This window comes from Sparus aurata, chromosome 22 (assembly GCF_900880675.1).
Source record: "Sparus aurata chromosome 22, fSpaAur1.1, whole genome shotgun sequence".
In the NCBI taxonomy this organism is placed as follows: domain Eukaryota; kingdom Metazoa; phylum Chordata; class Actinopteri; order Spariformes; family Sparidae; genus Sparus; species Sparus aurata.
In genome coordinates, this window is record NC_044208.1 from 6,014,958 (window position 1) to 6,040,030 (window position 25,073).

A 25,073-nucleotide genomic window follows, 5' to 3' on the forward strand; every position below is an offset into this window, starting at 1 on the left:
AAATTTCCATCCTGACTGCATGCATTCCCACTAGTAAGCTACAGTTACTCTATGTAAGCTGAGTCCAAGTTGTCTCTAAAAGAGTCTCTAGAGTGTGAAATATTGCACATTGCCTCAGCCTGCAATAAAACGGTGGTCAATTCATGATACTTTCTCATCTCCTAATTTTTATACTTAATAATACAATGTCAATGTTGTGTAAGAAGAATCATTAATTAAATATATGAAAGTTACACAAGACAACAATATAGAAAAATTTATAGATTTGACGCTGTGATCGGTGATCGGCAATATCGGGATCGGCAGATACTGCTTTCGGTGATCGGTGATTGGTGATCGGCCCCAAAAATCCTGATCGGTGCATCTCTACTTGTTTTGCAGAGATATCAACTGAAGTTAGCATGCTAACCAGCTAGCTCTGGCCTATCCCTGGCCAAAACTCGAATGCTAAGGATTTAAACACTGATGGGGTTTTTCCACCAGCACTTTTGGCCTCACCCAGTTGAGCCGGACCATCTCATGAGCAGGGCCAAGCCGTGACCCCCCGCCTCCGAGCGGGCTGCGGTGATGTCTTTGCATCACCTGTAACAAGCACTCATCTCCCCATCAAATTAGTGTGTGTTCCAAATTAATACTGAACTCATGTCTGTGCTGGAAAATTTAGAGAAAGATGTTTTTAAAAGTCACTGTGTTCAGCTCTCAGTGCTACTGTAGCTTCTAACTGAATCTCTTTAGTTTTCTCACATCCTGTGTATAGTTTCAGGCATCTGCTGTTATTGACTGTTTCATCGCATTCTCTTTAAGGTTTTTCAGGAGTCATGTTTAGTTAATGTTTCCTGTAGTGCTCATTCACAATAAAAGCTTTTAAATGACAAAGCAATGTAGGGCTTTTATTGTGTAGAGGTTATGAGAAATTAAACGATCTACAACTGGATAAGCGGAGCCACTTTGTTGACTACTGCTGGGATCAAGACAAGTTCATCATTGGTTAAAGACACATCTTTAAGCAGGTAGCTCAGTTGTTGTGGAAATGCAAAACCAAAAAGACGTAAAGGAAAAATATAACACCCCCCCTCGTCCTGGAGCTTCCAGTCAGCAACTCTAGCTGCACGGCTAACTGAGCTAACTAGCTGAGTATGAATGTGCAATTCTGAACAATTCTTACATATTGTACCCTCAAACATGAAATGTAAATAGCACAATACCAATTATCTGTTAATCGTAAAACCCCTAATAGGCAGCCATGTCCCCCAGTGGCGAATACGTAAATGTTACCATGTTGTACTACAAGGTCAAATGATCTCCAGTTCTGTGTTTGTGTACAGGAAACAGTATTTTAAGTGTTGGTTTGACTTCTCACCATGAGCAGCATGAGAGAAAAACATGCGTTCAGTTCAATGTTTTTTCACTCACCGGACAAGCCTGCAAAGTGTTATTCAACTCGATGAGAACTCACGCGCACACAAAGAGTGATATTATCGGAGAACATGTGGTTATCATGTTAAGTGCAGAGGCAGAAAAATGGAGGCTATTATGGAATCTGTGGAGTAGTTTTGAGCTGGAACATTAGCTTTAGTTTTGAAATCTGGAAAAAAAAAAATACACAGTATGTGCCTTCTTTGTTCTGCATGGGGAACAGAGCAGAGAAGGCATTTGAAGGAGATCACATAGGACTGGAGTCCTGTGAGTTGAGGACAATCGGAGCTCCCTGTGTCTGCTTGAGGTCAACTGAGATAAAGGGAATCTCTATTCAAACAGCAGATATAACTCACTCGATTAAGGGTAAACCACGGAAACCATCAACCATGCTGATTATAAAGGGCAGAGGTCAGCAGAAGGTTTGTCTCAGCTGTTGAATCAGTTGGTGTCACTCTGGGGTTTAAATTTCACCTGAGATGAGACTGGAGACGTGAACTGAACTGACATGTGCTGCACGCGGTTCAGCTGTGAAAAATGTGTGTTGGTCGTGTGATCTCTCAGTTTAGTCCTGGGGCACAGGATTTTACAGCTCGATACTTGACACTTGATCAATAAACCTTTAACGTTCTCAAGATAGATGCTGTTAGAAAGTCTTCTACTGCCTATCTAAATAGTCCCCTTACAGTGTGAGATTCTTATAAGCTGAGGAACAGAGTGTGGTTGTGAAGCATTTGGTTGATCTCGGAACCACAATTATTGTAATGAAAACCTTTACTAATCAGGGCCGACCCAAATGCTTTGAAGTGCCTACAGTTGCAATGATAATCGACATCTGAATCAGTGTTCAGAGGAAGGAAGTGTTGCGTGGGCTGTAAACTGCTGATCTTAATGCACACAGTTTGGACATGGTGGATGCAGAGTTTCAGTCCACTTTACACGAGCGCTACTCGACTAAGGCAAACATCATAATCAATGGTCCAAAAGGTACAAGGTTAACTTATTGTCAGTTTCGATTAACACGGGTTTAAAAAAAGAATTGACGCTTGAGACCTGCTTCATCAAGTCTGGGAAAATGGAGCATTGGTGGTGAATTGGGGAGTTTGGGGAATGAAGCCTCTCTGTAGTTGTGTGGTACGTCTGTTGTCAGATGGCAGCAGGGTGAACAGACTGTGGCTGGGTGGGTGTTGTCCTTTGGTATCTTTCAGGCTCTGTGCAGACATCTCACTTCACCAGTGGTGGTTTTAATCAGCCGCTGTTGCCCTTCTGTGAAAGCTGACAACAGTGTTGAATTGAGCCTTCCTAAGTTTCCATAGGATGTAGAGGCCTTTATGTGCTTTTTTAAAGGCTTGTTATACAGCATGATTATTCAGTGACTTTCGCAACATGATGCATCTATTACATTTGTAGAAAGAATTTTCTTAACAGATGTTTTCCTTGAACTTTGAACTGAACTGAAAAACACATTAAAGAATAAATGTGTACAGCGGCATCACCGTGCCCTTTCTTTGAGTTGTATCTGTCTGAGTTCTCTCAGTCTTTCACATCTGAACATGCTGCCAGCTCTGAGCATGTCACACACTTCACTGTAGAGCTGGGACATGTGCCGCAAGCTGTCGTATGCTCAGGCTGTGAATTTACTTATTTGTGTGACGTCTTTGGGGTCGCCACATTACAGAACAGCTGTCCCTGCTCGCTCTCCCAATGTAGGTTAATTATGTATGAGTGTGTGTGACATCTCCCCGAGTAACAGCTGAATTAGTTACCTGTCGTGCTCACATGTTAAATGGGCTCAGGCTGAACTAAGTCACTGTCAGTTATTTGAATAGAGTCTTGTAAACAGTGAGGATGAGTTCAAAAGGGTCTCAGGCTGGTTCCTAATATTTTTGCTTGCTTCTTGCTTCTGTCAGTTGAGAAAATATTGCAAAATCCAACAATATACTATAAACTAGAAATATGGAACCCTTCGTACACACCTTATTTCTTACTGTAACTCCATTTGCGATCATGGTCTATTGCTTAGCATCTTAATGAAGAGATGGCTAACTCGCTCGCTCCTCACTTTGATTTCTGTTATAGGTTCCTGATTATTATTTCCCATGTTTTGGTCACACATTTCAATTGTCACAGTAGGCAAAGCTGAGGTGTTACATTAATAATTGCCCCGTATTATCCATGACGGTGAGCTAGCATACGCCAGGCCCTTGAAAATAAAGCAGCCAAATGTAATTCGGCCATTTTGTTCCATTGCTTGTACCTGTGCCTTTTTAACTGTGACATTTCTAAATTGTTTTTAAATGGTTTTCATTTTCTGTTGTCTTGAACCCACACAACTGAGACAAACATCAACCTGAAAATAAGTTCTCACATTAATGATCATTTCATTCAGGAATGTGTATGCAGACTGACGTCAGACAATCTCTTTCTCTTGACACTCATGGCATCTGGTTTTGATTGCTGTCGAAAGAGTCATGGTCATGGTTGAGAGCATTATAGAGTTTGTAGATACGGGCTCATGAATTATTCCATGCATGTATCTGTTTACATTTCACACACTGCAGTTATAGGTACATCTGTGCAGCTATGTGTCCTGTTTATCTAATGCTTACGTGTGTGTGTGTGTGAGAGGTTTTCAATCTGAGGAAGGAGCTTCATTGTTTCGGCCTTTTCCTCCATTTCACAGGACATTCCCCACTCAAGGCAGTGATGGAGAACGAGACGTGGCCGCACCCCTCATACGTCCCCCATTATCTCCTCCATGGTGACCCCTTCGCCTCAAAACTCTCCAGAGAGGCGGACATCGTCGCAGCTTTTTACATCTGTATCATAGGTCAGTCTATGATTGCAAAGAGTTCTTTGTATTCATCTCTTCTTCTTTTGAATTGAAAATGTGTCACTTCAATGAGCTTTAATGCCAGAATATCTTTGCATCTCACTGAAAAAAAAAAATGTAAAGAAAATAATCATTTGCAGGCATGCAATGAATGGCTGAAAATATGTAAAATTTGATCCTTCCATTTAGAAGCAGTTCACTTCGGCATGTAATTTCTTTTGTTGGTTGATTGGACTTTGCACATGTTGGTGTGTGGGACACACAGGAAGCTGTCTATAAGGTTTGAGTTTTCTTTGGCTGGCTGTGGAGGAAGGATACAGTGGTTACTAAGCAAAAAGGAAATTCCAGCAACTTGCAACCCCCTGTGCGTGTGATGGGCTTGACTAGAAAATGATGTGTCCTGCAGCACATCATTTTCAGACTGAGGCAACGCATGAATAAAGAGCAAAAGAGGCAACAAGGGGATTAAGTGTGGGCTGAGTTGGCTGGTTAGAAGATGACATTGGAAATTAGCCTTTGTAAGTTTCTGGAGAAAAAGACTTGGCAGCTTGGTAGTTGAATACTTAAGTGGACATGGTCTTGGTTAGTTTTTACCACTCTTACAAGAATCGCCAACTCGGGTTTGGTCAAAATAAACCCTAAATTCGCTGTGTTAGATTTGAAAATATTTAAGCTCTACATGCTTTTTTCCTCTTCCCGCCTCTCTCTTACTCCTGTTTCAGAGACCGACCCTTAATTAGCAAAATGAAATGACGAAGATACAAATAGTTTCACGTGACAAAGAGCATACCAATGCTTCTGAAGCAAAGTTTGGCGTAGCGAGTCAACTGAGTCACTCAAAGAGAGTTGGTTCAATTTAGTTTCTCTTTTTATTTTGGACAGAGACACAGAGACATGTTCCACAGTTAGACAACCATTAGTGTTATCTTTGACATCCTTTAAACATATGATACAGTATTGTTTAACGTCATCCTTGACACTGACTGGGCTCATAAAAAAGAGAAAGTGTCTGAATCTCTAACTGGTTACAGACCAACAGCAAATAAAACAACGAGAAGCTTCTTCATACGTGCACATTAAATCCTACTTCAAGAGGACCTAGGATCTGTGATCCCAGCCAGTCCTTCAAACATTGCCTCCCTTTTCTCTTTTCTCTAGTCCACAAAAGCCATTTTGTTGTATTAGAAGGCAAGGCCCGCTGAAAACTGCCTTTGGACTTTATATTAAAGGTTGGCATTCAGCACATTACATAATCGTCATGGTGCATTCTTGTAAGGAGTCAAGAATGCAGACTGATGATTGTATTCTATTTGGTTGTAATATATTTTATTACTTAATGCCGTTTTATGATATGTATGATCCCAAATCACAAGTGCAGATGACTGAGTGCAATTCAAACCGTTCAACGGCAGATCAAATGACTGACCTTTCCTGGTAATAAGATCCTGCTGCAGTCAGAGCGGCAGGAGCTGAAAGGGGTCATTGTTGGGATCACGTTTGGTTACAGTGCAAGTTTAGAACTGACTGGCAGGCCTTAAGTATTTAACGTCACTGCAGCACATTTTTGTACCAATGAATCATGGCCAAATTCTATTAAAGCTAACAGGCGAGGGGAAGCACACATTGTGTTTTTAAAGGGACTTAAAGGGATTTATGGGAAACAGAGTTCATACAGAGCAACAAAACAGAAGGAAAACATTAACTTTGAGGTAAAATAAAGGTGACCTGTTTCAGTATTCAATCTGTGAGCATTGATAGAGGAGATTTTAATTGAATGTACTTGGGGGGGGGGGGCATGAGTTTCTCTACTGACCTCTGTTTAACACTTCTATTCAACCAAAAGTATGCAAATAAAACCAACAATGTATTTACAATATTGCAAATATTGTACATTTTGGAAATGTTGAAATACAAACTCAGAAATTAGTATTTTCTCCATAGTTGAATAAACGTAGACGAAATAACGAAAATAACATCCCAGGACACTGTGTCAAGATCTTCCTCTTCTGAAGAATGTTTTTATCCTAACCCGCAGTTTACACCAGTTTTTGTTGTCATGTTGGCACAGTTTGCCTGAACAAGACAATGAAGACTAAACAGCTTGTCCCTTTTTTTCACCACTGGTTTGATGACCAGTGCAGTTCAGGTATTTTGGATCACAGTTTATGGGACATGCATATTTTTCAGGCAAGTTACTGTATATTTCATTTATATGTGCGTATAAATAGAATATCCTAATATATATAAGTACTTGGTAAATATTTATTTATTAGGGCCTAAAATCCCTGCCTTCTTTTCCCATTATATTGTTCATAATTTTGCTAGTATGACCGTGAAGATGGCTTTAAATTTCAGCGCAAGTGGTATTTCAAAACGGTCTAACAAAAGTCTTAAATTTAACCTGGAGATACCCTGTTAGGATTAAGGAAAAAAAGGCGAGCTTTACTAACTAACGTGCAAAAAAAAAAGTGGACAACATACAGCAGACACTAGAAGACACTGAAAATAACAAGGTGAGAAACACAGGGTGGTAACACAGGACCAACTGACGAAGACAAGTGTGAGCACAAACACTATAAACACCCACAACTAACAAGGGGATGAGGTGCAGGAGGAGTGAGGTGGAGCAACACGTGTGAGGGAAATGGAAAAACAGTAGAGACAGGGAAGGAGCTGATGGGCTGGAAAAGCCGAAGGCACTGGAAGAAGGGAAAGGCTAAAGGGGGAGATGAAGAGCAGGTGTGGAGGGAACGCAGACTGGTGAGGAAAATCGCACAACAAGAGGAAATGAAAAGCAATCACACACTGTGTGTGTCATCGTGGTACAATTATCGGCCCTGGCTATCAGGGCGTGATCATGATTATTACACATTAACTACCACCAGTCTTTTAAGGTAACAATTCAAGGTATTAAAGATATATGGTTAATACCAATTTTGACTTTGCAGAATTTTCATGTGATTTTGAAGGGGATTTCAGTCTAATAGAACCCAGATACACCCAATGTTAATACCAAGCTATCATCTGGTTATTACTTTGGTAATACATGGTGTTACCTAATTATGACTTCATTATGACCAGACTAATACCACACCATGCTATTGCCATGCAGTAATGTAAAGTGCTACCATCAATGGTATCGGTATTAGACCCTGAGAAAGACATATTGGTCGACTATTTTGAATTTGAATTTGAATTCCATGATACTTTGAAGCTCTGTCAAAGAAAAGTCGATTTACTACTGCAGAAACGACAAAGCAATCAGCTTTTCTTTTTGCACAACAATGTGATGTTATGAGGACATTGGTTTCTGCATTGATAGCATGCACTCTCTTCTGCAGCCTGCACTAACACAATCACAACAAAAACTCCTGCTCCTCAGGAAATGGCCTGTCTTTTGGTACTAATAACAGGTTACGACACCTATGAAAACTGATGAAATGCTTTTAATCCTAGTAAACAGGATCAGAAATGGGTCAGCCTGCAAATTCTGCCCAGTTCGGGCTCTTTTCCTACTCTTAGACACTTGATTATAATGGGCCCAGAAAAAGTCATAGCAAGCTCTCACCCTCCTGATGATTAACTTATGTGACGCACAGCTGAACACATCTCCAGATGAAAGTGATTGATGTCTGCAGAAGATGAGCTGACAACCACTATTCCTGCCCTCCTCCCTAGGCAGCGTACTAAGCGTACTATTATATACCAGAGCATCAAATCAGCGAGCACATAAGCCTTAACAAGTGTATTAACCACTTGCCTGGCCTTCATGACCACAGTGGATGCCCCGGCAGCCCACTACAACACTGCTCTGTCCCTCAACCTGGACTCTTTCGTCCCCCTGAAAAAAGCTGCTCTGTCACTACTGAACATCCCTCTCCAGGCCTCTGGTCGTCACCTTGAAAGACCCTTTAAAAGATTTGGACTCACTATCCACCTGGAGGCCTACAAAGATCATCTGAGCTTCTACAAGGACGCTCTCTACAAAACCAAGACACCATACTACTCCATCCTCATCGGAAAAACCAGCCATACACCCCAGAATGTTATTCTCAACCATTAAGCGCATACTCCGGCCCTTTGAGCCTCATCAACCTCCAGGTGACCCTGACTGCTGCTCTAAGTTCCTGGATTTCTTCCAGGCCAAAGTCAACTCAATCTATCAGCAACTCCTGGTACCTGGTACCATCATCCATGCTTTTATAACCTCCGATTTGGACTACTGCAGTGGGGTCCTGCCTGGGGTACTGAGCAAAGCCCTCCAGTTCGTCCAAATTCAGCTGCCAGTGCCCTCACCCTGTGCCAAGCCCTTGCAGCACATCACTCTGACAAACCTCCCCGGTCACTGGCTCCCAATTAAGTTCTGTAACCACTACAAAATCCTTCCCCTCACTTACAAATCCCCTCATTGCTCTCAGTACCTCTCTGACCTCTTTCATCCATAAACCTCATCCCAGACCCTCTGGTCCCCAGACATTGGCCTGCTCTCCATTCACCATACCAGACTCCGTAGCCTCGGATACCGAGCCTTCAGGGTCGTAGCCCCGACCCCTTGGAATGTTCTCCCTGCTGACATCCGTAATGCTCCATCTCTGGAAACTCCTCAAACACCACCTGTTCACTATAGCCTACAACCTGTCTTCGCTCTAGGCTCTGATCCTTGTTACTTGTTTGTTTATTTGTCTGTTTGTGTAGTGTTGATCCTACTCTGTATAGCATTCTTGTTCATGTCTCATGAAAGGCACTATATAAATCCAAGCTGTTATTGATATTATTATTATTATTGCCTAAATTGTGTGTCAACCTCTGAAAAAAAACCAATATCAAATAATAAAGCAGCAAGGTAAGTGGAGTCACACGGGCAGAGTGCGTTTAGGAATAGACCATTCATTTTCTGTCAATTTAAATAATTTGTTTTTGAGATCGATGTTTGAATATTTCTTTGTGTGGGAATGCTCCAACAGCCCAACCTCAACTGAGAGCCTCTATTTCTATTTAATTTTCCTGGTCCAGTGCATCATATGAGTGCATGGAAATGAGGAGAGGCACAGTGCACTCATTGTGTCATTTATAAATTTAATATGCCATTTTGCTTCAAGTGCACCAATAAATAATTGGTATGAATGAGTTTTATTCAGAAGTGAAGACAAATTTTGTACAGCTCCTACAGGGTGAATGGAGAGCAGCTGACAAGCCAGCAGGTTTATGACCAGAAGTGTAAATGTTGGTATCCTCGGGCCAAGACTTTTTTCTTCTTGTTTGTTTTTAGCAAAGTAAGAAAAAAGAGAAGGGAGGTTTTCTTATCTGTTCCTGAGCCACTCAGAGGTCAGATTGTGGTAGTGACTGTGATAATGGACTGTGAGATATGAGAGTGGACCTGTGTTCATTTCTGTGTAGCTGTTAAGGCTGTGGATCTTTGGCAGTCTTAAAGTGATTCTCAATTGAATATAGATTAATCTATTGAATGTATTTGGGGGCAATATTTTCAGTCTTTTGTGCCAGTATATTTTGTGTTAAACAATTAATTGGGGCACTTAATGTACTGAAATTACTAACCCTAACCCTAACTGGAAAAAGAGGTAAACAATCTGCAGCCTTTTCATTTAAAAAAAAAAGTTGACAGTAATGAGATTAGTATTAAGTCAGTCAATTTATAATGAATTGATTGATTTATTTGAAAACATCTAACAGGCATGCATGTCTGTGGAAAACAAAATAGGGTGTGTGCTCTGCTGTGTTATTAACGTTGCCTGCTAATACCTAGGCAGCTGTAGCTCTCGTCTACTAATTGGAAGGTCACTGGTTAGAATCCTGCCTCCCCCCAGGTGCATGTTGAAGTGTCCTTGAGCAAGATACTGAACCCCAAATTGCTCCTGATGAGCAATCACCATCAGTGCATGAATGTGTGTGTGAATGGGTGAATGTGGCAAGTGTTGTAAAGTGCTTTGAGCGGTCCAGCAGTGAGAGTTATTTTCTTCACTGCAGAGCTTGCTTAACGTGTTGATGCGTATGTGTTTGTTAACTTGTTTATTTCCACCTTTTGTTCCGCCAACATTGTGCTACCAATTAACATTTAGAAAATTGATTTTTGTCGTTTGTGAATGGATCCTGAATCGTGGGAGATTGAAATCTGTTCTATCTGAATCGATTTGTTTACCCACCCTTGTAGTTGTGCAGAAAAAACGACTGAAAATGGATAGTATCGTGCTTTGTAAAGCAAGATTCAGAGACGCAACGACCCTTCCTTCTTTTAACGGTTTTGGCTGAAACGAGGAACTGGCAGGGTGGAGATGGCAGAGCAATGTATACCAGTATATCTGCATCCAAATGTTCAGACTTCATCACTCTTGCGGACTTGGTAGGAAGTCTGCGATTGCCTTGGGCTGTCCAAACCCACAATTCATCCAGTACACAAGGGCCCTCAGGTGGAGATCCTGCAGACCTTTTGAGAATCTGCTCGGGGTGCAGACTTAACTGGAATTCTTTGATTTGATTACCCACAAGTTGTAGAAATTATTATAAATGTCTAAAATTATAATTACATTTGTAAAACATCCCTTGAAATGTGACATAATATTCAACCACATCCTGAAACAGAAATATTTAGAGGTTAAATCTGTAGATGCTACAAAAGTGCATGTTATTATCATACTCATTAGGCCTGTCCATCAGCAGCTTATATTACCCCTGAAGTCTCACACTTTCACAGACCTGACTTGATGACAGTGAACATGTCAGAGTACATATGACACAGCTGGTGGCCGTTGGCAAGTGCTATCCTCTATGCTGCTGTGTGCTGGAGCAGCAGAGGGTAGCTGACGCCAATAGACTGAACAAACTGATCCGCAAGGCAATTGATGTTGTTGCGTTGGAGCATGTCTTCTTGGGCAATGGCTCCAATCCCCTCCATGACGTGGTGGTCAGCCACAGGAGTACATTCAGTACTAGAGTGATCACACCACAGAGCCATCCCTGTCAACATTGGGATTTGAAAATAAGGGAAATCCTCTGCGAATCATCTGTGATTGGTAGGACTGCCCTCACGGTGCCACCGGGGAGGGAATATAATTGATAACGTAGCTCCAATTTCATGTATTGTGCTGCTTTCTGTCAGTCAATATCACAATGATGATCGCCATGGCTCCTGTGCAGCATAAACAATAAAAAGTACGACTTGAAATTCAAACTTTATGTCTTAAAATATGCAGAGGAAAACTCCGCTAGCAGCTAGACGTTTCTCTGTCGACCAGAAGAGAGGGAGAGATTGGCGAAAAAAAATCAAACGGAGCTTCAGCGTCTGTCCGAGGAGGACAGCAACAGGGCCAAGCTAGCTGCCTGGTGGAGGGAGGAAGAAGGCTAGCGAGGAGCATGAGATAAACATGCGGGGATGAGTTATCAGCAAACAGTCACGCCATGAGAGAGTGTCTCGCAAAATGATCAGGGTGATGGAGAAACAAATGTACGCCACCGTGAGTGACACAGAGATGAGGAGTTTGCAGCGAGTGCTGGTTGGCTACATCGTTTCCTCCACCGCTACATTGGCTACATCGTTTCGTCCGCCGCTACATTGGCTACATTGTTTCCTCATAACAATTTCATCCCAGATTTTGAGAGGAAGTAATTAAATGCCTGTCCCAAATAAACGCCTGGCCTCTTAAGTGATTGAAACAAACAAACGCTCCGGCTATTATTTGGTATTTTACAGTATGTCATTGTCCGCGAGTAGGCTCAATGTTTACTGTTGTAACTGTTAACTGTAACTAGCGTTAGCCTCTAGCTATCCCAACCAAAAAGATACAAGTATAGGAGACTCACCTTCATATTCAAACACATAAGAATTCGGGTACATGCTAAATCCCTTCTCCAGCTTGCTCTTCGGGGCTTTCGCTGAGGCTTTACAAATGCGATGCACATCGATAATCGTCATCTTCGGCAGGTCTGTCAGGCAGCGACTGTAGAAGAGCACCATCTCTAGGCAACCGGAAGTGAGTGAGCCGTATTAGACGAACGCGGAAGTTGACGTGCAAAGAGCCCATTGCCATTCTAAAAATAGACCTCCAGTCATGTAGCGACCGTGTTTACTTTCGGTTTTAATGAAACGAAAGAATTAACGACTCGAATCCCGCTTGAATCCCGAATCTCACAAATCTTCATGCGTACTTGGTGCGCTACAACTACTGTACTGCCACCTGCTGGGCCGGAGGGGAAACACGGGAGATTTAAGGGAAAATATGTAAACGGGAAGACGGCGGGACAGATGATTAAAATAACGGAATTACCTGGGGAAAACGGGAGGGTTGACAGGTATGCACAGAGCGCTACAGGAAATCCCTCCTGCCTGTGGCCATCAGGCAGGAGGGATTTCAACAGTTCCTCTCCTCACTCTGAGTGTCAGACACTCTGAGTCAAAAGGAGGAATCAGGATGATTTGTTTCTCCCTTGTATTTTGTATTGAGTTGACAAACCAAATAATTTGCAATCATTATGACAAATGATATGCAATATTCCATAATTTTGTAGCAGTTTTTATTACACTGTATATATAGACACATTTCTAGTAGAATGTACATTCTTATATTTGTATTCTATTTTGATTATTCTTGCTTATATATAGTTTTTTATTTTTCTGCATATTATATGCTTGTGCAAAAAAAATTGCCTGTGCAGCTGTAGCACAAGCAATTTCCCAGACGTCCCAGACGGCTCAGTCTGCAAGGATCATGATGTCGTGGTGTAGCTGGTGGCTCCTCCCTGACTCAGCACACCTGCAGACAATCATCCACACTGGATGAGAGAGGGAAGAGTAGAAAAACAAGACTGATGCCAGTGCTGCACCACACCCCTAAAATGGATCACCATATATGATGCACTGGGTAATGTTTGTGTTTGGAAAACAATGAAATTGTGAAAGGTCATAACAGTCACGTGTGGAAGAGCAGCTATCATTCCCCATTTTATAAATTAAAGTAAATAAATAAAATGTATTTTGAATTAAAGTTGATTTTATTTCACTCACTCTCAGTGTCAAGGTATTCATGTTGTCAGTTAGTATCTTTACATGTACTCTAGCAATGTTGGGAAAAGTGCCCAAAAAGTCATAATTGAGTAAAACATTTGGGGAGCAAATAACATGAACCACGGTATGTTTTTCCTTTTTTTAGATCATGAGCAGGTTCCTAAAACTAAATTTGAATAACAGTCAAATGCATTTAATAGTACAGTCATTGAGGCCCTACAGCCATTTAAGAAACAGATATTAACACAGCTTTTTCACAAAAAAGGACAACCCACAAGCTACAATACCGTGTTTAAAAGTCACTTGGGGCAGTGGAAACAGGTCGTGCGTACAGCATTGCCATTCCTTACAGTATGTAAGCTGTTATTGCAAAGTTAACAAATTGCATTGCTATAAGTGCAATAGGGGTGGGACGATACAAGTAACTCACGATTCGATACTGTGACGATAGTTGGCCCACGATAATGATAATATCACGATACACGATATCTGCAATATTCGATATATTGCAAGAAATTTCGTCAACGATATATCACGATATGTGACTGAAAAAGAAAAAATACCCATAAAAAGGAAAACGTCTTATGCATCTATTGCATTTATTTTATTTTCTATAAACGTAATATGCCTTGATGTGTCCAGGTTGGCCCAAAGCACTTTTATGTTCCCACATCCCAGGTACTGGATGGGTGAACATAACTCTGCACATAATTGGTTGCATACTGAAATGTGCTCAATATTTCATTTAATTTTGATTTTATTCTTATCTTGTTTAGCTATTGTTAAACTAAAACGGGCCCAAGTTTACATAAAACAAGTTGCTACTGACTTTTCAGTATCAGAAAGCACTGTCCTGGTTTACATAAGACATGTTATTAATGTTCATGCACTTTAATGTGTCCAGCTCAGGGTTCTCTCCAGACGGTGGAACAGCGCTGGAGAGACCCGCTATACTCATTTTCAATGTTAGCTGCTTTATAGCGGGTGTTAGTGGGCTGCCGCGGAGTTCTCGTTAAAAAAAGTGCCCCCCCCCGGCTGATGTTGAAGAGCGTCTGTTCGTCCGTCAGTCGGACGGACGGCGATAACGACCGCACCAGTGTTCTCCCGTCATCTGTCTCGTAAAAGCCAAAGTTTGTCCACACTTTAGAGTGGAAACTTGCGGGTGGGTCTTAGATTTGTTTTTCGTTGTTCGTATTTTTCGCCATTCTTGCATCTGTTCTTCTTCTGTTGTTAACTCATCTTCTTCACCAGCCGCTGCTTACGCCTACTTTACCCTCATTTACGGGATTAGCGCCCTCACAAACAGGACAGGAGAGATTAAGTACTGACGGTGACAACGGGTTAAATCCATAATGTGTGTTGTAATAAAATATCAATATTTGCCGTCAGTGTATCGATTATTTATTGCGACAGAGAGCACAACAATATACTGCAATATCGATTTTTTTTTTCCCACCTCTAATGTGCAGCATTATCATTCATTTGAAATCAAGTGTCTGCGCACCTTGAGTCCAAGTATGAGTCCAACATTCACAGATTTTAGCTCTGGTTTTGGTCTCTACCAGCCCCTGAGGACATATTCTGCTCTTTTGCAACTAAAATCTCCATTAGGTTGGTGTTGAGCAGATAGCATACAACAGGTTTAAGAGCTTTTCCGAGAGAGGTGGAAGTGAACCAGAAGAGTAGAGTTGTAGCCTGACAGCCAAACCCCTATTCATTATCACATTATTTTCATGTCATTAGATCCATTGTTATCTCAAACTATTAGTTATAGCTACTTTAAAGCCTCAAATAGAGCCTTTAATTTCCTGCCTTCTCTCTGTGGATTGTCACATCCTGTGGAGTGTGAAATTCAACACATTTTACAGTTGACTCTCAAAACATTTCTGTTTTTTTAAATCAGAGATAGTGGTTTAGCTTTTAACCATATACGCTGCTCTATCCTTGAACGTTTGAACATAGATTGCAACTGTACAGAAGCAGTTGATAGTCATATTACATAACCATCGCAACCAGACAGCTGTTCTAGCCTCATAGCGTTAGCATGGACAAGCAGTTACATAAATATTAGGATGGATCATAACGATGTCACTCAAACATAAGGGGTTGTTGTGTACAGGGGTGTGTTGGTCTGATGGTGTTAACAGTCTGACAGCTAAACAGATCCTTCAGTCATAAAATAAAAGCGAAACACTTCAAAACACAAAGCAATGTTACAGAACCCACCAACAGTGTGGTAGCTGGTGAGGTGTCTGGATGGCAACACATTCTGATTTTTGAATATACTTAGTGTAGATTAAATGATGACTAATTGTTTCTCCTCATATGAGTTAAAGAGTGCAGACAGAGGGAAGCTCACAGCCCCAGGGGTCCTAAAGTAGTTTTTCAACTGGTGAAGGCTAAAGGTTAGTAGACGGCAGGCCATCATAAAGTACTAAAACCTGAAGTTGGCCCCCACCAAATGGTGGGAGATGCCCAAACGTTTATGTTCCCAAAGAGGGATGGGGAACCCATTTGGGTCATTTTGGGGACAAGACCTACAGTTGACAGCAGCCAGGTCAGATGAGTTAGGGGAGAAGAGTAGAGAAACAGGTCAACTCCTCTTTTAGGCTATTGGATAATATGCCAAAATAACCAATTAGAAGAAGTGGATGTTTACTGGGAAAGGGGCTCTAAAGGCCAGTGCAGGGAAAGAAACAGGGGTGGCACTTGGAAAAAACCTCCTAAGAGCAAAAGGCTGAGGTTTTGAGGGAGCAGAGGGCAGAGCATTTTTTGGCATTGTTTTGTCCACAGATTTGATAATATCAGAACACGGCCGCTTCTGATCAGGACTCAAGGCGCTAGATTTTGTTTCAATAAAGATTGCTTCTTCATTCCACCCGCCTTGACTCCGCAGACTCCTTTTATGATCAAACTACACGCCGACACCTTAAAGAAGAGAAGCCCAGAAACCACACTGGCAACTTATATGAGGATATCGCATCCATACTTAGAAAAGCCTCTGTCATCCTGTCACTCCGGACAGGCGTCCCCAGCAGTTGAATGGCGGTGATTATTTGACCTTATTCAGAGAAAAAAACTTTAATTCACCATGTCTTTTTCTCCTTCCATCATTGCGTTGTTGTAGGAACTCTTACTGGCAACTTGAATTGAACAAAATCACTGCAACTGTCAGCCAAGACTTTAGTGAACTTTCCCCCAGAAAAACAGCATCCCTCCCAATGAGTGAGAGTCAGACAGGGTCCTCTGTTTACTGGTGGTGATTATGTCATTATGTAATTTAGAGCAAGAAACATAACTTTGTCACTTTCCACAATGCATGGTGGGTCAGGACTTCAATCACAAAACATTATAACTGCATCCATATGATTAAAAAAAAAGGGGACGAACACATGTTTAGATTAACAGGTGGAAACCTTGAGAAAAATGTACCAAAAAAACACGTTGGATGTCATCGTCATGACGTGTGCTTCTGTTCAGACTGCTTAATTTGTTGTGAACAAAGGCGATGTATCGTTGTGGCGATAATGCGTTGTGTCTGTATGAAAAGGGCTTCAGATTCCACTTTAGTTATAATGTATGTCATTGCTCTGTAACCCAAATCCCATGTAGCTAGTAAATATTGACTGACAAATAATTAGGGTGTTATAGTACAATGGTACGGGGCCTGAGTTTGTCTGAAGATGGCACTATGTACCTGTGATAACTGTGATAATGATGTAAAGTAACTTGGCGGTGCCTCCAATAACTTTTAAGAAGTAAACACAAGACTTATTTATTACAAAGTCACAAATTGGTAATTTGGAAATTAGTTAACTGGTTCTCTGTTGACCTTTGAATATGCACTGATAACAATATTCAAAACTCTCATACCATGCTCTTGCAGGTTTACAAATGACCCCTGATGAACCCAAAGAAAAAGGGTAAAATCAAAATGACCAGAAAAACTCAAGTGTCCTCAGCCCACACTCACACACATTCACACAGGGTTATTAAATGTAAGAAAAGAAAATGTGGCAGGCCTGGTCGAGGCTTCTGAGCGTTGAGGCCAGAAATGAATGGCCGCTTCACTGGTTTTACCCAGCATAAACAAAAAAACACGTGCAAGGTGTTAGAGGTGTACTGACAAGTCCAACAACAGTCAGAGATGAAGATGGGGGGAAGGGAAGCAAAAGTCAATGTGCGGTTTTAGCGGCAAGGGAATGTGGGGTGCAGCAACACGTTGCGGTGAACAAACGCTCAAGTACAGCAGCTACAGTCTCTCTCCAATGGTCCAGGGCTCTCCCGGTCCTCATTCTCTCCCTCTTACGGCAAATGTCTGGTCCTCTGGCAGTTTCTGGCAGAGTTCACACACATTAACCACAGGACGACTCTCCGTCAGCTTTGGAAGTTGGGAGTATTATGTTACTTTTACAGTTTACAGCTATCCTGCTCAGACGCCAATAAAGCCGCTTCTGCTGTCGTGACGCTAAGCGCCTCCTCCTTGAAAAAAACGCCCCAGAAACAAACTGGGTCTTCTGGTATTTGTGCAGACAACCAGCTATGAATAACCAACTAACACCACTCTTCTTTCTCTCTGACTTTTAACTGTATATAGAATGAATGTTTTAACATGTTATAATCCGACACATATTTAAACATATTTACACTTCATGAACTGTTAAATCTCAACAACACAAACATTTTAATGTCTGCATATAAATGAATGAAAATAAGGGCCACAGGCCTACAGTTCTATTTCAGAACCAGCTAAAAATATTTACATGTTTAACCTTTTTTGTTATTTTTCAAAATAATAATGGCAGACCATGTAGCTTATCAGCATGGTCAGGAAAGAAAAAATGTGCCTCATAAAGTTATCGGTTACCTGTTTGCAAACAATTGGGTATTACACATACAACAGAATTAATCAGGGTCATTAGCATTCATTTAGAATTGAGATTCTAACCTGACAAATTCATGCAGACTTTCCCTCACACCACCTTGGCTCTATGCTCTTGGCCGTGGAGCCGGACAGCAATGTGTATTTATTGTTCTTTTATAAATGTTATTTGACAAGGACAGTGCACATCTGCTAGGCTGTACCAGAGTTAGCTTTAAGCTTATTTACATCTGTAGTCCCTGGGCAGGAGAAAGCAACAACCTCTCTGTTGAATACAGTAACAAGACAACATTTAATCACTATACAAAAACATAAGCCATTAAAATATGACTACAATAAGTACCAGAGTTAATGAGACTAATTGTTTGTCAGTGACATAGGCAACTTCTTGTCACCCATGGAGAAAGTCCCTAGAGAAAAAGTTGCATAAAGGAGCACCAGTTAGTTTTAGGTAAGAAATTTAAACTTAGAATTTTAATATTTACAATATTAATGAGGTAACAATACAAACTTTTTTCTTCCATAAGTGAATAAACAAGCTGGTTTGTTTGTTTATTCAGTCATGAATTCAAAGAGTTTGTTTATTTAGTTTGTTCAGATGGAAAATGGGCCAATCAAGAGCTTTCTCTTCTCATCAACTTTTTATTCAACAAAAATACAGTGCTCCTTTAATTTTGCGAGTCATTGAGTGTGTAGCCCCATAAACTACAGTGACGAAAATTCTCTGTGGGTGTGTGAATTTGTCTGATTCCTTTCACATTGCTGGCCATCCTGTTTATTATTTACTCTTACAAGACAGAAAGAAATATGCTCCCTCTCACACACAATCTGTACAATTTTTACAGTTCAAGAACAAGAGAAACCCTGTCAGGGTCAGTCAACATTATACATCATATACCGAAAGACACTTTGGATAGATGTAAGCAGAAAACAGCTTTGTCTCTCCATGCTGCTGCAGTCTTGTCTCGCTGCTGGCCACAGGAAACCATGCCGTTTTCATGCTGATGCCGAATCAACACACAATAAGCCATGTAAAACAATGTAGTTGCTATGGAAAATGTCAGGCCATTAGATGGTGGCCCCTGTGCTCCTGTGCACAGGAGCCATCCTGTGGAGGCAGAATGTGGATAGTGTAGAGGAGTTCATAACCACACTGTCATACCTGTCTCCCCCACCACCCTCCTTTTTCTCCCTCATTACGGCTAAATGAAGTCTCTAGCGTGAAAGTATCTATTTTTATACATTGTACACTGCATATAATGTTGACAGACATTTAGGGATGATGGCATTAATATGTTGCTGCCAGTGGGTGTCGACTGCCTGATGTGGATGCTGTGGCCTGAGGCCATTACTTGTTATGTTGCATTCGCAGCATTCTCATAGTGACAGAACAATAGCTGCTGCATTTAAAAGGCAGACAATGGAAATAAGCTATTGTCACAGATGTATGTCACAGTTGCATCCAGCTGTTCGGAATAAGATAAAGTGAGGTTGCCTTAGCTGGAAGTAAAAAGTTAAAAAGCAAAAACGAAGGTAAAATCAAGGAACTGCACACCTGCCCAGCTGTTTTCAGCAAGAAACCAATGCTTAGGTTGTTCAGGTTCATGATGTCACTGTTTTTTATCTATTATTAAGAATGATAAAGGTCCAATTTTGTTAATTTTACCTTAAAATGTGCACAAAAAAAGTAATTGGACAGTCATAGGGTCTTGTAACGTGCATGATTGCAGCTCAAGTTACGAGTCACATGTATGTACCTCTGTGCCAGGTCAAGTGGCAAAAACACCAGGCTTTGCGCCTAGAAATTCTGTCCATAAAAATAATAAACAGAACCAGTGACAAAGGGCAGCCCTGCCGGAGTCCAACATGCACTGGAAACAGGTCTGACTTACTACCGGCAATGTGAACTGGAAGGGCATACTCCCGAAGTACCTCCCACAGAGAGCCATGAGGATCAAGGCCGAATGCCTTCTCCAAGTCCTCAAGGCACATGTGAACTGGTTGTGCAAACTCCCATGAATACTCGAGCACCCTGCGGAAGGTATAGAGCTGGTGCAGTGTTCCACAGCCAGGATGAAAACCGCATTGTTCTTCCTGAATCCGAGGTTCAACTATTGGCTTGGAATTCTCCTCTCCAGTACCCTGGAATAGACTTTCCCAGGGAGGCTGAGGAGTGTGATCCCCCGATAGTTCGAACACACCCTCCAGTCCCCCCTTTGAATAGAGGGACCACTACTGGTCTACCAGTCCAGAGGCACTGTCCCCGACTGCCATGAGACAATATCCCCAGTCGAGGTTAACAGCTCCCCACCTCCACTGTAAACAGTGTTGGTGGACGACTGCTTCCCCTTCCTGAGGTGCCGAATGGTTTGCCAGAATTTCTTTAGGCTGACTGGTAGTCCTCCTCCATGGCCTCCCCGAACTTTTCCTATACACCAGCTTTTGCTTCCGTGACCGCCCATGCTGCCGCACGCTTGGCCTGCCGGTAGTCGTCAGCCGCCTCAGGAGTCCCCCGAGCCAACCATGCTCGATAGGACTCCTTCTTCAGCTTGATAGCATCCCTTACTTCCGGTGTCCACCACCGGGTTTGGGGATTGCCGCCACAACAGGCATCGTAGACCTTACGGCCACAGCTTCGAACGGCTGCGTCAACAATGGAAGTGGAGAACATGGTCCATTAGGACTCAATGTCCCCAGCCTCCCTCGAGATCTGGTCAAAGCTTTCCCAGAGGTGGGAGTTGAAGACCTCCCGAAAAAGGGTTCCGCCAGACATTCCCAGCAGACCCTCACAATGCGATTGGGTCTGCCAAGTCTGTCCAGCTTCCTCCCCTGCCAGCGGATCCAACTCACCACCAGGTGGTGATCAGTTGACAGCTCAGCCTCTCTCTTCAAGTGTCCAAGACATACAGCTGGAGGTCAGATGACACGACCACAAAGTTGATGATTGACCTCTGGCCTAGGGTGTCCTGGTGCCACATGCACTGATGGACACCCTAATGCTTGAATGTGGTGTTCGTTATGGACAAACTGTGACTAGCACAGAAGTCAAGCAACAGAACATAACTCAGGTTCCGATCGGGGAGGTTGTTCCTCCCAATCATACCCCTCCAGGTAACGCTGTTGCTGCCCATGTGAGTGTTGAAGTCCCCCAGTACAACAATGGAGTCCCCAGTTGGAGCACTTTCCAGTACCACTCCCAGGGCCTCCAAGAAGGCCGGGTATTCTACACTGCTGTTTGGCCCGAAAGCCTAAACAACAGTGAGATACCTATCCCCGACCCGAAGGCACAGGGAAACGACCCCCTTGTTCACCGGGGAGAACTCCAAACCATGGCGGCTGATCTGGGGAGCTACGGGCAAGCCCACAACAGCTCGCCACTTCTTACCGCGGGCAACTCCAGGGTAGAAGAGAGTTTAGCCTCTCTGAAGGAGTTGGGTTCCAGAGCCCAGACTGTGCATGGAGGTGAGCCCAACTATCTCTAGCCGGTTCCGCTCAACCTCCCGCTCAACCTTTCGCACTAGCTCAGGCTCTTTCCCCCCCAGCAATATGACATTCCATGTCTCAATGGTCACCGTCCGGGGATTGAGTCGTTGGCCCTCACCCAAGACCGCCACCCACATCGCATAGCACCGACCCCTTCTGAACCCTCCTGCAGGTGGTGAACCTACTGAAGGGCAGGTCCACGTTGCTCTTTCAGGCTGCACCCGGCCTGGTCCTGTGGGCAAAGACCAGTCCACCAGGCGCTCGCCTGCAAGCTCCAACCCCAGGCCTGGCTCCAGGGTTGGGCCCCGGTTACACTATTCCCGGCGACGTGAACGTCCTTGTTGTACTCTTTATCATCAGGGGCATTGGAACCGCTCTTAGTCTAACCCGTCACCCAGGACCTGTTTGCCTAGAAAGACCCTACCAGGGGCATTAAGCCCCGGACATCATAGCTCCTAGGATCATTCAGGTGCTCAAACCCCTCCACCACGGTAAGGTGGCAGTTCAAGGAGGAGACATTATATCATATTACAGTTATTTGTATCGATGTGCAAATAGCTGTCAAGTGGATGAGTGTCTTTTACAGTAGTACGCACATCAACTTAAAACATTTTATTTCTGGCTTAGGTTTAATTAGTTCAATCAGTTTAATAGTTCAATCAAAAGAAAATGCAAGTGCGACAAACTTGGTGGTGGACTCGGTGAATGAGCCATGGCAACATGAAACATGTGAGTTAAGCATCCACCGAAGCCTCTGCTCCACTCAAGAGGTGACATGTGCCTGCAGACAAACGTCAGTTGTGTGTTGGGCAGTGACAAAAACTCCACCGATCAGACATGTCAATATATAGAAGACATAAACAGAACAATAAAAATGTAACGCTGCAGACTTTAAGGCAGATGCTTTAATGCAGACAAATTACTGAATTTGGGGCCAGAAAAAAAATGCTGTATTTAATTCATGTTGTGTTTTGTCTGATTACAACAATAACACACATGCTGACAGCAAAGAAACAATGGTTGGAAGATATCCATGGTTAACAACTTTATATAAACGTATCCTTGGAGAGTGATGAGTTCGGAACCTTGAAGCCAAGGTTGTCTGACTGAAAGGTACATGATGAACTGAACTGGTTTAATTAAATGATCTTTGACATAATGCCAAACTGTTATTTTTTTAATGTTATGTTCTTAAATTCTTCCACATTGCATCTTTAAAGACATCTATGTATTGTGAGGAAAAGCTACTGAAGTTAGCTAACCAGCCAGCCCAGAGTCTGAAAACATTTCTCCCAGCAATACAAAGCTCCTGTGTTGGGGCTGAGTTAACAAGCTAACAGTAGCCACAGTCATGGATGTATAGAAAGAATATAGTTGGCAGTTACTCTTGTGATGAGTGGAGTAGGACTTCCAAGTGGCCATTTCTTACATATTGCACCTTTGAAACAGTATAAAACAAATACTTTAATATAGGAATTAGTGTTAGTGTTTAGACCCTGTCTCAATGTGTCTGAGATCCATTTACTCTAATGATGAGGTGAGATTCAACCCCTAGCCTAAGGACTTCAAGCAGTGATCACAATCATCAAGAAGGTAACAGATCAAAGAAATGAGCTTTAAAGCTTTAAATATCAGGAAAATCTGAGGATCAATTCATAGATTGACAGGCGGGGCTTCACAGATTATGGTAGCGTGGTCACTTCTTTTAGGCCCGTTGGACAGCTGGCAGCAGTGTTCTGCACTGGCTGTATTCAGTTAATACTGCTCTCATAGGACCAGCACATAGTGTGTAACGGTAATGAAGGCTGACAGAGAAAAAAGAATCACTGACCCTCACCATATCTGTGTAAATCAAAGAAACAACCTATTGTGAGCAGTGTGTCTTAGATGAATAAGGTGTGATATTTCACTGTAGTCCTAATGACAGGTCTGAATCAGAAATTACGCCAGAGATATGGCCTCTGGCTTCACTTTTCACACAACCAAAGGGCCACCCATGCTAGACATTAGATTATTGATAGTTCAAGACTGGGAGGAAAAAGGTCCAACCATCTTTAAACGCCAATCTGGTTAAGTCCAGCCAGATGGGTGACTTAAATCCAGCCAGATCAAAAGCTGTATTTGTGCTTAATTTAATTAATTACTGACTGTTTGTTGGCCTGGGTTATGCAATGAATTGGCTTAGCTTTATCTTTTGGACAGTGTCTTAAAGGAACAGTTCACCCAGAACTAAAAATTGAGTCATTATCCAGTCAACCCCATGCTGATGCAAAGTCAGATGAAGTTTTAAAGGCAACAGAATTATTTCTGACAGCAAAACAGCGCTGGAACATTCTCCTTTACAGCAGAAGTAGAAGTAAAAATGGCTCCATACAGCTTGTTCAACTTAATCTAATTATCTGAAAGCCCAGAGATCCCAAATCGATTAGAAAAGATGTTATTTACATACAGGTTGGTGCCAACACTTTTAGCTTAGCAGCTACAGGAAGATTTCAACTTTAAAAAGTGTGTAAATCGCATCCTAACAAATCAATTTGGTGTACATTGAGCAAGCTGTATGGAGCCATTTGATGTTTGTTTTTATAGTCCCAGTCCCCAGCTACTTCAGTGGTTCAGGAGAATGCTGCAATGCTGCTTTGCACAAGAGATCATGAATAGATCTTTTTGCTCTGGGTGAACTGTTTCTATAAGACTTTATCCAGGAGATTGGACTTAATTAATTAATTTGAGTCTTAAAATTTGTACTGCCAGTTGGGTGACCGTGGCGGTATGCTTCCTGTCCTTTCCCTGTATAGTCTAAATCAACCAACTCTTCCTTTATCTTCACTTCATTTTTTGTTTTCAGAAAAGCCTCTGATAATGTTGAGCTCCTCTTTGATCAGGTTTGTCTCCTTTTGTCTTGTCAAATGTGTCTCAATCCATTTTAATTAAAGCTTTGACATGTAAGCAAGACTTCACAGACCCCAGTATGTAAAGTGTGTGTATTGGTTTCTGCATGAAACCATATAATCAGCTTATATAATAATATATTAATAATATTGACATTAAAACCTTGTTTAATGTGCCTAAAGGTAAATATGAATATGTTGTATATACAAGTTATACATAAGCAGGGATTTGAGTGATTCTCTTTGGCATCTTGATAAAATGCACCGGTGTCTGTAGGGGAGCTACACTGATGAAGATTTTAGTCTCATTGTGTGTTTACTGGGCTTTTCTTATCAGAAACCTTGCCTCAAGGTAAGCCTTATCTACACCATGATTGGAAGTGATACTGTATATACTGTGTGTACCATGTCTGTTACTTTTGTTCAACTGGCCGCTTCATGAAACACACCCCTGTTTATATTCTACCTGCGTCTTTCAATGATATCTGTGCATTGTGTGTGGATACAATAATTTCACAAACCTTTCACTCCAGCAAAAGCCGAATTTGAGATTTG

General features: G+C 42.1%; 1 protein-coding gene across 1 annotated transcript in view; it reads left to right on the forward strand.

The window, feature by feature from the left end:
• Positions 1-25,073, forward strand: part of opn5 (opsin 5) — a 76,589-nt gene that overhangs the window by 15,945 nt on the left and 35,571 nt on the right. The window contains exon 2 of the mRNA XM_030404516.1: positions 4,100-4,246. Within this exon, the coding sequence (XP_030260376.1) occupies positions 4,123-4,246 (124 nt within the window). The 5' untranslated portion in view covers positions 4,100-4,122. The remainder of the gene's footprint in view (positions 1-4,099; positions 4,247-25,073) is intronic.